This window comes from Lithobates pipiens, unplaced genomic scaffold (genome assembly GCF_037356315.1).
Source record: "Lithobates pipiens isolate NorthernLeopardFrog02 unplaced genomic scaffold, aLitPip1_a1.2 Scaffold_13, whole genome shotgun sequence".
NCBI lineage: Eukaryota > Metazoa > Chordata > Amphibia > Anura > Ranidae > Lithobates > Lithobates pipiens.
The window spans coordinates 541478951-541491378 of record NW_027507718.1 but is presented as its reverse complement, the minus strand read 5'-3'; the positions used below and the strand labels follow the sequence as shown (position 1 = coordinate 541491378).

Here is a 12428-nt window from a genome sequence, read left to right as displayed (position 1 = left end):
GCTTTAGGTATAGTGGAGGCCGATGGTGGTGAACACAGCATTATGGTCAGACCATGGGATAGGGATTAGGTCAGCTGTGAGTAATTCTGGCAACATACCAATACCAATAGTTAAAGCGGGAGTCCACCGGGACTCCGCGTTTTTTTTTTTTTTTTTTTAAAAGCCAGCAGCTACAAATACTGCAGCTGCTGACTTTTAAATAGTGACACTTACCTGTCCAGCGCGCCCGCGATGTCGGCACCCGAAGCCGATCGCTCGCTCGGCTGCCGGGTCCCGCCGCCATCTTGGGTATGGGAATCAGGAAATGGAGCCTTTCGGCTTCATTTCCCGGTTCCCTACTGCGCATGCGCGAGCCGCGCGGCGCAATCCGGACGGTCCCCGCTGCCTCTGGGAGCTGTGTGTTTCCCAGCAGGCAGCGGGGCACTTGCTGAAGGGGGCGGGGCATTGCGGAACGGGGGCGTAACCTACGCTCGTTCCGCAGACAGCTAGCCCGGAAGTGGGTGCAGTTACCTGGATTATCCAGGTAACTGCACCCCCCTCCCCCCTGAAAGGTGCCGATTGTGGCGCCGGAGGGGGGGAGGGATCAGATGAGCGGAGGTCCATTTTAGGGTGGACCTCCGCTTTAAAAATATGTGATTGATACGAGTAAATGTTTGACGAGGGTGTGAATAATAGGTGGATCTTCGTTGGTATCTCCCAGATATTGCTCAAGCATCCAACCCACCGTCTAATTATTGAACAAACTTTAAAAGAATACTCATCACGCAACACCAGCCCAGATGTGCCTTCACTAACGCTTTGGGACGCTCATAGGCCTGTGCTTCGTGGTATATTTCAGAGACAATTTGCCTTATTTTAACATGGAGACAGAATTCTTGCTCGAAGACTAGAATTGGAATTCGATTCTAGTCTTCGAACAAGAATTCTGTGTCCATGTTAAAATAAGGCAAATTGTCTCTGAAATATACCACGAAGCACAGGCCTATGAGCATCCCAAAAGCGTTAGTGAAGGCACATCTGGGCTGGTGCTGCGTGATGAGTATTCTTTTAAAGTTTGTTCAATAATTAGACGGTGGGTTGGATGTCTGAGCAATATCTGGGAGATACCAAGTAGGATCATGTGCTTTAGGTATAGTGGAGGCCGATGGTGGTGAACACAGCATTATGGTCAGACCATGGGATAGGGATTATGTCAGCTGTGAGTAATGCCGTGTACACACGATCAAACAATCCGGTGGAAAAGTCCAGCAGACTCAAGTCCGCCAGACAATCCCTCCGTGTGTAGCCTCCGGCGGACGTTTTACTGGGACACGGCGCGCGGCGACTTATATAGGGACATCACCGGATGATGTCCCTGCCCAGTATGATGTCACAGTCCCAGCATCCTCTGGGACTGTAACATCATACTGGGCGGGGACATCATCATATTTTTAAGTCGCCACGCGCCGTGTCCCCGTCATTGTGAGCAGAGACAGCGACGAGGCAACATCTGAAGAGAAGAACGGAAGAAGAGAAGAACAGAAGACGGCGACAGAAGACCGGGCCACCGCCTGTAAAAGAGCTATAAGAAGGCGCGGTGGCCCGGCAAGAAGAACCGAAGAGGGGGACAAGACCCCCGAAGTCAGAAGAAGAGGGCGGCGAAGAAGAAAGCCGGGCTCCTCCGCTAGAAAAAGAGCTAGCAGAAGATAGCGGAGGAGTCCGGCGAGAAGACCCCCGAAGACGGAAGAAGACCCCCGGAGCTGTGCAATAAACTATTTTAACCCTTGTGTGTTGTGGTTTTTTTTTACTTTTATTTACAGGTGAATGGGTAGGGGTACATTGTACCCCATACTTATTCACATAGGGTGGGGCCGGTATCTGGGGGCCCCCTTATTAAAGGGGGCTCCCAGATTCCGATAAGCCCCCTGTCCGCAGACCCCGACAACCAACAGCCAGGGTTGTCGGGAAGAGGCCCTTGTCCTCATCAACATGGGGACAAGGTGCTTTGGGGTGGGGGGGCCGTGCGGCTCCCCCTTCCCCAAGGCACCCCCCATGTTGAGGGCATGCGGCCTGGTACGGCTCAGGAGGGGGGGGCGCTCGCTCGTCCCCCCCTTTCCTGTCCGGCCGGGTAGCGTACTCGGACAAGGGTCTGATGTGGACCTGGGGGGACCCCCACGCCGATTTCTTCAGCGTTGGGGTTCCCCTTTAAGTCCATACCAGGTGACGGGGCCAGCGACGCCTCCTTCTCTGGCCCCAGCTACCTGGAGACGCGCTCAAAATGAGCGGACTTTCCTTCGCGTGTGTGGGCGAGTCCGTTCATTTCAAAGGTACGGCGGATAGTCCGGCGGACTTAGTACGCCGTATTAGTCCTCTGAAAAAGTGCCATGTGTGGGCAAGTAGCCCGTTCGGTAAGTCCGGTGGACAGTCCGGCAGGAAGTCCGGCAGACTAAGTCCGCCAGATAGTTGGCTACGTGTGTACGCGGCTTTATTCTGGCAACATACCAATACCAATAGTTAAAAATATGTGATCGATACGAGTAAATGTTTGACGAGGGTGTGAATAATAGGTGTATCTTCGTTTCGCCGGATTGCTTTCCATCCAAGAATCAACTAAGTTATGTTTGGACGGGAGTCGGGAGAAGGATCGTTTAGTTGGGTTTCGGGATGGGGTGTATGGAGACTTGTCCAAAAATGGGAGAAGGACCCGATTGGAATCACCACACATTATAATTGTTCGTGTTTTTAACTTTTAAACTAGATTTGATTCATACTGTGTGGTACATTTAAAGTCTCATTGGGTACCCATACAAGTGACGGTTCTATATATGATACACACTATGTTACCAAAAGTATTGGGACACCTGCCCTTACACGCACAGGAACTTTAATGGCATCCCAATCTTAATCCGTAGGGTTCAATGTCCAGTTGGCCCACCCTTTGCAGCTATAACAGCTTCACCTCTTCTGGGAAGGCCGTCCACAAGGTTTAGGAGGGTGTCTATGGGAATGTTTGACCATTCTCCCAGAAGCGTATTTGTGAGGCCAGGCACTGATGTTGGACGCGAAGGCCTGGCTCACAGTCTCCGCTCGAATTCACCCCAAATGCGTTCTATCAGGTTGAGGTGAGGACAGTCAAGTTATTCCACCGCAAACTCGCTCATCCATGTCTTTATGGACCTTGCTTTGTACACTGGTGCGCAGACTTGTTGGAACGGAGACCATCTCCTAACTGTTCCTATAAAGTTGGGAGCATGAAATTGTCTAAAATGTCTTGGTATGCTGACGCCTTAAGAGTTCCCTTCACTGGAACTAAGGGGCCTAACCCCTGAAAAACAACCCCCCCACCTTAATCCCCCCACACCAGAATTCCCCCTCCACCAAATGATTTGGACCAGTGCACAAATCAAGTTCCATGAAGACATGGATGAGCGAGTTTGGGGTGGAGGAACTTGACTGGCCTGCTCAGAGTCCTGACCTCAACTCAATAGAACACCTTTGGGATGAATTAGAGCGGAGACTGCGAGCCAGGCCTTCCCATCCGCCATCAGTGCCTGTCCTCACAAATGGGCTTCTTGAAGAATGGTCAAACATTCCCATAGACACCCTCCTAAAGATTGTGGACAACCTTCCCAGAAGAGTTGAAGCTGTTATGGCTGCAAAGGGCGGGCCAACTCAATACTGAACCCTACGGACTAAGACTGGGAAGCCATTAAAGTATATATTTTTTTCTTTATCTACTTTGTGAACAAAAGGTTGGACTTGGTGGACTTGTGTCTTTTTCTTAACCTCACCTACTATGTAGCACATCTAGGCAAATGAATCCACAACAAAATATTGATTACAAGGTAATTTTATTGAGTATCATAAAAGGATTGGATGGTATTTAGTTAGCCGCAAGAGTCTGGTCCACCCAGGATCTGAGGGCGGTGACGCGGGCGTAGACGGCTGGGGTAGATGTAGAGCAGGAGGAGCTGCCCCAGGACACAATACCGGCCAGGGTCCAGGCTCCGTTCCTCTGGCACACAAGAGGTCCACCAGAGTCACCCTGAAGAAGAAAAGAAGAGACGTCACCAGAGAACTCCTCACACAATGAATATTGTTTTACTTTAAATAAGTTCGGTTGGTCTGAGCTGTGCGCCCCCTACAGTATATGTCCACCCATGAAGAATATTCATCTACTTACAGCTATGCCTCAGAATTAATGATTAAACCAGCCACCAGTGACTACCAGGACTGGGATCATATATGGAGGCAGAAAAAAAGGGTGATGGTTCCAGCTGGAGACCTCAAACGTTCAGAGAATGTTCTAGGCTTAGCTAGATGAAGAGTAACAGAAATTTATCCTGATATTTTTTATTTTTTTTTTAGCAATTTTGAACTTTGTAAATTTGTTATAACACAAAATTTTTATAGAGCAACAAATTCCTAAATGGAGTTTTTTCTGTGCCCAGAGAGTTTCTGGATCCTGAATTCTATATATACATATGGCACCGATCTATGCCCCACCCTACAGAGCTAAGCTCCACCCTTATGATTCAATAGTCCTGTGCTAGGTCCTTAGATGGAAGTAGATTCTCTAGATCAGCCATTCTCAACCAGGGTTCTGTGGAACCCTCGGGTTCCTCTAAAGGTGGCTAGGGGTTCCTTGAGCTGTGGCTGATTTACCTCCTGTTTGATGGTGTCTACATAGTTCTGAGCCGTTTCCACGTGGAGGAGCCAGTGGTATGACACCAATGATCTTTATAGCTCTCTGTAAGCCCTTGCACACACGGGTCGGACATTCCGACAACCAAATCCGTCGGATTTTCTCCGACGGATTTTGTCCGAAACTGTTGCATACACACAATCGGACAAAGTTGTCAGAAAATCCGATCGTACTTCACGTGATGACGTTATTTCGTTAGGACAGGACTACGTTCAGGCTAGTAGCCAATAGCTTTGGTCTAGGAATTTGATCTGAGCATGCGTGGTACTTTGTCCGATCAGAATTCTCTACACATGATCGGACAAAGTCCGATCGGATCATGTTGTCGGAAATTTTTATAGCCCAGCTGGAAAACTTGGTCCATCGGATACTCCGACGGAAACAGTCCGATGGAGCCCACACACAATGTCAGATTATCCGACAAAACACGGTCCTATCGGACATTGTCCATCGGAATTGTCCAACTGCGTGTACAAGGGCTAAGGGGCCATTCTTACACTGGCCACCAAAGTAAGGGGCATTGCTCCCACTGATCCCAAACTAATGTGTTTTTTATCAGGGGTTTCCCGAGACCTGAAAATAATTTTAAGGGTTCCCCTGGGCTAAAAAGGTTGAGAGAGGCTGCTCTAGATGTAAAAAATGAAACACAATTGGACAAAACCTATTGTACATTCTCATTAGCGTCTCTAGTAGGTTTCCTTTAGCAATAACGTATACTTGTTTGTAGAAACACCAGCCCGGTCCTTCGAGGAGCTGAACCACATGGGCTTGGGCTACCTTAGCCATGGATTCTGGTTCCCTAGCCGAGCAACGGTAGCTAGTAGGAAAAGTAATCGTACCATGCAGGAGGAGACACCAGAGGCACCGGCGCAGATCATGGTGTCCCTGATGTTGGATCCCCAGTAGGTCTGGCAGCTGGCGGTGGTCAGGAGAGGGAGAGATGCCTGCTGAAGCCTGGATGGAGTGATTTGAACTGAAAGGGAGAAAAGGGAGAATGGAAAAAATATGAAAAATGTGCAACAACATTATCATCACAGAGGTTCTATGTGGCACTTTGAGTCCCCAACAACTTCCCAACAAAATCACATCTAACGTCTATGATGCCTTATTCCTTCATTGCACGCTAGAGGAGCACAGTGTGATCGTTACTGAGCTTATTCCTATACAAAAAGGTCAAAAAGTGTGAAGTCTTCAACAAACAAGCAAGCCATCACATAATAGGACATTTTACATGATGTGGAGTGTCTAACAATGTGCCGAAAAAAACTAAATCCTACAATGAAGGTTATAATACAGTGGTCATGTGACCGCAAAGCTTCCTTCCCGGAGTCCTTCTGCTGGGTGGGTTGGGATTGCCAGCTGAAAGATCCACCCATTGACTAGAATAGGCTGTGATTGGCTACTGATCGCCCACTCCCCTGCTCACACACAAATTACAGCTGGTTTGACAGCATGACTTCTATCTGGAGACACTGCCAATCAAGCCTGAGCCAGGCTGGGCAGGGGGCGTGTCATTCTGTGATGTCACAAGGCTAAACACTGAACTACAGGCACACAGTGCCATGTTTAACATGGTCAGTAAGGAACAGAGAGCCCTTGAATCAGTAGAAGATTGGCACGATCACCAGGTATTTACAGTGCATGAATGGCTTCTGTATAAAAAGAAGTAAAAATGTCTAATAACGGAAACAAATAGTGTAGTTATTTAGCTTTAAATACACTGTAATGTCTCATATTTGCTTTTTTGGAGCAATTTTCGGTTCAGTGTACAACATATTTTCATCTCAATTGCACAAATGCATTGCGTTTTGTTTTTTTGGCAGAATTTCTCATTCCCTTACCGGCAGCACTGGTGTATCCCCATCCGGTGGTGACACATCTTTCTCCTCCATTGAAGACATCGACGGTGGCAGCAAGACACACGGGGGAAATGCGGCTGGTGTAGGTGGCGGGAGTGGCCAACTTGATCAGGGTGATGTCATTGATGATGGACTGGGAGTTGTAATTGGGGTGTCTGAAGGCCTGAGAAAAGTTATGTTAGAATGAAATTCCTGGAAATGTAGGTGAATCCAACCAGTCTTCATACAAAGAACCTGTAGCTTTTCAATTGTATCCAATAGAGTAGATGATTGACTGTCTAATTTTATGGAAAAAGACAAACAGAGAAGTTTCTGTCTATGGCTGATTATCTCTCTATATCGAAAAAGAAAACCACTTACTCTGCCGACAGCAATTCTCTGGGTGGCCTCAGTCGATAGGGATCGGTCATATGCACCCAGGACCACGGTGTGGGCGGTTCTGGATGGAAGAGAAAAATGGTCATTAGTTGCCATAAGGCTGATTTGATATTTAAGATGTCACCTCTGATATCTAATCTCAGAATTCTTCACAGACCAGAATGTTTCCCAACACTTTCTAAATGTATAACTGAAAATCAACAAGGGTGCAAACCAGGTGTATAAACCAGAGAGTCTGGATGTACATTTGGATAAATGGTTCCTTTATTAAGGATGTATCTGGTCTATAAGCCAGAGGCTCTGGATTGACAGTTGGATAAATGGCTCTATATTTAGAATGTATCCAATCTACAAAACAGATGTTCTGGTTGGACAGTTAGATAAATGGCTCTATATTTAGGATGTATTCCGTTTATAAACCAGAGGCTTTGGGTGGACAGTTGGATAAATTGTTCTATATTTAGGATGTTTCTGGTCTATAAATCAGAGTCTCTGGATGGACAGTTGGATAACTGGTTCTGTATGTAGGATGTATCAAGTCTATAAACCAAAGGCTCTTGGTGGGCAGTTGGATAAATGGCTCTATATTTAGGATGTATCCGGTCTCTAAACCAGAAGCTCTGGATGGACAATTGGATAAATTGTTCTATATTTAGGACACATCTGGTCTATAAACCAGAGGCTCTGGATGGACAAGTTACCAGTGAAGCATTGCGGTGAACGCTGACTTTGCAGTGGAATATTATCATATAAGACTCACGTGACTCCGCAGTGGGCAGCGGTGACAACCCAGAGATTGTTGATCAGAGAACCACCACAGAAGTGGGATCTAGAGCTGGTCTGTAGAGTAAGGAGAATCGTCAGATCATTGCCTATTATTTATAGATCATTTTACTTATTCTATGAAACTTCTCTTTTCCATATACATTACATGAATGCTATTTTGGAATTATGTTAGGCTCACAATAAAGAAACTTAGTCAGGGTCATGACATATTACATATATTATGTCATGGGTCTGGGCTGGCTATAGGGTGTTCAACAAAGTCTAGCTTAACTAATAGGATCTGGGAGAGGTTTCAAGCTCCTTTGGGAAGCTTAGCTTCGATTTTCCCTGTTTGTATGGCTTATTTCAAACTTGAAGACCACAACACAATGTAACATGGCTGCACATTGCATGTAAAGCATGAGCACTATAGCTGATGGCCCAAGTCAGATTTACCACCTTTTTAAAAATGGCTGGACTTTTTTTATTAGCTAAAACATGTCTTTGCAAGTCTTCAGCAAGGCTCATTTTATTCCTGATTGCTGCGGTACCTTTAACACACCTACACATAGCAGGCAGAAGGGGGGGGGACTTGCATAGATTATATCTCTGTGTTTGGATACAACATGCTGTGGCTGTGCAAAGATTCCTGCATGCCGCAGTTTAAGTGTATTTTAAAGGGTGCAGTAATGGGCTCCTACTTGGCCCACCTGCACCTGATAATTGCATCAAAACCCATCTGTAAGGCCTGTTTTAAACTTGAGCAGGGCAGCTCATTTAATGTGCCTACACGAATAGGAAACATATTATATGTATGTATGTATGTATGTATGTCTCTGCTCTGTGCTTGGATGTACTATGTTGTTTTATAGGGTGCAGTAATGGGCTCCCACCAGGTCCACCATATCATTGCATTACAAATCACACATTACAACCCCCTGGCCTTTTGTTTACAGTGCAGAAATCTGAAGGAAGTCTAAAGTTCCCCGTAGCCAATGTACAATGTACCCCCGTCAGAGTGGTCCTTCAGCATCTTTGCCATGTCAGTATATGTCAGTATAAAGCCATTAGACCTGGGAACACTTAAAAAAATGCTGTAAAATGGACTGTTGTTCCTGGGAAAGGCTCAGACTTTCTTCAGAGGGGTGATGACTGACATGTAAAAATGTGAAAACGATTTACGTCACAATATGTGACTTCCTAAAATCTCTAATCTCTCTGAAATATAGGGTGTTAGACAAGAGTAACAAGGAAGATGGACAAAACTCTCTCAAGTTCCTCTCTCACATTGTAATATAATGCTCAGGATCAGAATACGAAGGAATAAACGTTCGGTTGTACCTGTAGAGACACCTGCCAGGGCCAAGATCCAGAGACGGCATTCTCACCATTCACAATCCTAGCATAGCCAGAAATAATGGGCTTGATTGCGGGAACACCGCAGCCTGGGGAAGACATAAATACTAACTGTTAGTAAATGTATACTGACACAATGTCATATTCCAATATATTTTTTACTTATGTATGGATGATGTTATATTAATTTGGATTTTAACCTTTTTTTATTACTTTTTTTTTTTCAATTATAAGTTTTATTTATTCAAACAGTGCCCAACACGGGCATGTACAAAACAATAGACATACAATTTGGAAACAATGGGGAAAAAATGGGAAATACAGAATGAGTTTGTCATACAAATTGAGGGAGAGGCAGATATTCTATACATTACATGCTTAATATAAATCAAGTGAAATAGCTAGCTCAAGCCATAGCCGGTTGGCCAAAGTCTTTTGCGTAACGGTTCCTCCGTTGGAGAGTAGGGTGAACATTACAACCCTACTGCTCCTTTGTGTCTCTTGCCAACCTCTCTCACCAGCTTCTCATTTCAATGGTATGAAAGAACTCTTGGGGGGGAAGGAAAAAAAGAGGGGGTTGGAGGGAGCGGGATGGGGGGAAGAGGGAGGGGAATTCTGGTTGATTCCGGACAGCCCCCAACTTTTTCATGCCCCAGGTTATTGGTTACCCTACAAGGTTCTAAGAGATACACCTTCAGGGGTGAAGATGAACTGGTGCCAGAGAGCCCATGTTTTTTTGAATTTTTCCTGTTGTTGCCTCCCAGTGAGTACCAGGTCTTCCATCTTTTTATTACTTTTAGCTCTACAGAGAATAAAAAGAGCAAAGGCGCCCAAAAATCTCAGACATTCCATACCTTCTTTAGTTTTATATAAAATAAAAATTATCTCCCCCCAGAATTTATTGTTTGCTTCCCATGTCCTGTTGGGGAGAATTCTCTATGCTTTTGGTTCTAGAGATCCAACAGGAAGTGAGAGTTTCTTCTCACTTACTAAAAAACGAGGGGAATTGCCCTATTAGAAAGTTGTCCTTGAAGAAGAGGTCCCCATTGAAAGTTTAACCCTCAACCCTTGTTCTGGTGACAATTGGTGGATTTTCCATCTCTATCGGTCTTGGTGACAATGGAAAGGGAGAATCTCCCCAATGGCGACACAGGTGTTGCAATTTTTACGTCAAATGGTATGTTTTTTTCAAACCCAATTTTTTTTAGGAAAAGATATACTTTAATTAATTTTAATGCACAAAAACAGCAATATAATACCCAATTGCTTTGTAAAATATAAAAGATGATGTTACACCAAGTAAAGAGATAACTAACATGTCATGCTTTAAAATTGCACACGCTCGTGGAATGGCGACAAATTACAGTATTTAAAAATCTCCATATGCAACTTTTAGAAGCTTTCACAGGTTACCAGTTTAGAGTTGCACAGAAGGTCTGGTGTTAAAATTATTGCTCCGGCTATAAGGTTTGTGGCGATACCTCACATGTGTGGTGCGAACACTGTTTGCATCAAGCAAGATCACGAGATCGGTTTGATCAGATCCTTTCAAGAGCCAGTAACGGCCTGTTGACATCGGACCAAAGCCAGAAGTGACCAAATACTTGAAGCTTCTGGTTTCTTAGACCAGTGGTCTCCAAACTGTGGCCTGTGGGCCAGATGCAGCCCTTTGCTTGTCTTTATTCGGCCCATGGGGCACTTTTCCTCCCTTTGATACAAGGCACTTTTCCTCCAACTGACACCAACAGTGATGCACTATTACTTCCACTGACACCAACACGGGCATCATTTCTCCAATGGAACACTATTCTTCCCAAGGACTCTAATGATGGGACAGTATTCCTTCCCACTGACATCAAGGATGAGGCACTATTCCTCCCACTGACGCCAACCATAGGGCGATATTCCTCCCACTGACGCCAACCACAGGGCGCTATTCCTCCCACTGACACCAAAACGGGCATCATTTCTCAAATGGAACACTATTCTTCCCAAGGACTCTAACGATGGGGCAGTATTCCTTCCCACTGACATCAAGGATGAGGCGCTATTCCTCCCACTGACGCCAACCTCAGGGCACTATTCCTCCCACTGACGCCAACTACAGGGCGCTATTCCTCCCACTGACGCTAACTACAGGGCGCTATTCCTCCCACTGATGCCAACCATAGGGCGCTATTCCTCCCACTGACGCCAACCATAGGGTGCTATTCCTCCCACTGACGCCAACTACAGGGCGCTATTCCTCCCACTGACGCCAACCATAGGGTGCTATTCCTCCCACTGACGCCAACTACAGGGTGCTATTCCTCCCACTGACGCCAACCATAGGGCACTATTCCTCCCACTGACGCCAACCATAGGGCGCTATTCCTCACACTGACGCCAACCATGTGACACTATTGCGTCCACTGACTTCAAAGAAGGGGCACTATTCCTTCCACTGATGCCAAAAATGGGGCACAATTCATTTCAATGACACCAATGATAGGGCACTATTCCTTCACTAAGATCAATGATGGGGGGATATTTCTCCTCCCACCATCGCTAGGATATTTTATACTCCCACTTGCCACAGTCCAGCCCCCCCTAAAGTCTGAAGGACACTAAACTGGCTCTTTGTTTGGAAAGTTTGGAGACCCCCGTCTTAGACCGTAGAGGTGATCAGGGAAGTTCCGGACCTTAGTTATCTAAATAGTAAGCCATTGGACGGGAAAGCCTGGGAAGGTGGCTGAAGGATGAATTGGGGAAGACCCCTTATTTTACCAAAAGAGTAGTTGATGGTTGACTGAGCTAGTGAGTCAGCCAACAGTAAGTGAATTTAAAGAGCTTGGGACAAATTTGATTTATAACAAAAAGGGTAAAATAAAAATAAAAAATACAAAAATAAAAAGGGGCAGTCTTATGTCACTTGGTATTTTCCTGCCATCACTACCCTAAAACACAAGACAAATATACAGGAGGAATGTCAGTACTCACCATAAGCTCCACTAAGGAGGGCTAGGCAGGAAAGGAACCACAGCATTGCCATTTTGCTACGAATCAAGTTCGACAAAGTATGGACAGGATTGTCTGGCTTATATACACCCAATCCACCAATCAGGTGAAAGCTTGTCTGAGATAAGGACAATTTTAGCTCCTTACATCAGGTCACCTTGATCAAACTATATACTATTTTTCCTTACTTTGGCCTTGATATGTAAAGTAACAGGTGTGTCAGAGGAGCCACCATTTGGCAAGGCTCCCACGGAATAGTTATTTAATGCTATGTGAAATTATTTATTCAACATATTGATAGGTCATTTCCTATACATTACCAAAAAACAAAAAAAAAGAAATTTTAAAGAGGAATTACAAATGTATATTTTAGATTACAAAAAAATAAG

The 12428-nt window shown here is 45.4% G+C and overlaps 1 protein-coding gene across 1 annotated transcript; it reads right to left on the bottom strand.

Moving 5' to 3' along the window:
* Positions 1-3813: 3813 nt before the first annotated feature.
* Positions 3814-12170, bottom strand: LOC143975782 (chymotrypsinogen A-like). Its single transcript, XM_077478311.1, has 7 exons — positions 12022-12170; positions 9028-9131; positions 7682-7761; positions 6904-6982; positions 6526-6706; positions 5524-5657; positions 3814-4024 (listed from the first exon to the last, which is right to left on the bottom strand). Exons 1-7 carry the CDS (start codon positions 12071-12073, stop codon positions 3863-3865), a joined length of 792 nt encoding a protein of 263 aa, XP_077334437.1. The 5' UTR covers positions 12074-12170; the 3' UTR covers positions 3814-3862.
* Positions 12171-12428: the final 258 nt, after the last annotated feature.

Coding starts and splice junctions, on each gene's coding strand:
- LOC143975782 (XM_077478311.1), bottom strand. CDS start 12,073: ATGGCAATGCTGTGGTTCCTTTCCTGCCTAGCCCTCCTTAGTGGAGCT. Junction 7,762..9,027: donor CCTGGCAGGTGTCTCTACAG/GTACAACCGAAC, acceptor CTTACTCTACAG/ACCAGCTCTAGATCCCACTT. Junction 5,658..6,525: donor GGGATACACCAGTGCTGCCG/GTAAGGGAATGA, acceptor TCTCCCTTTCAG/TTCAAATCACTCCATCCAGG.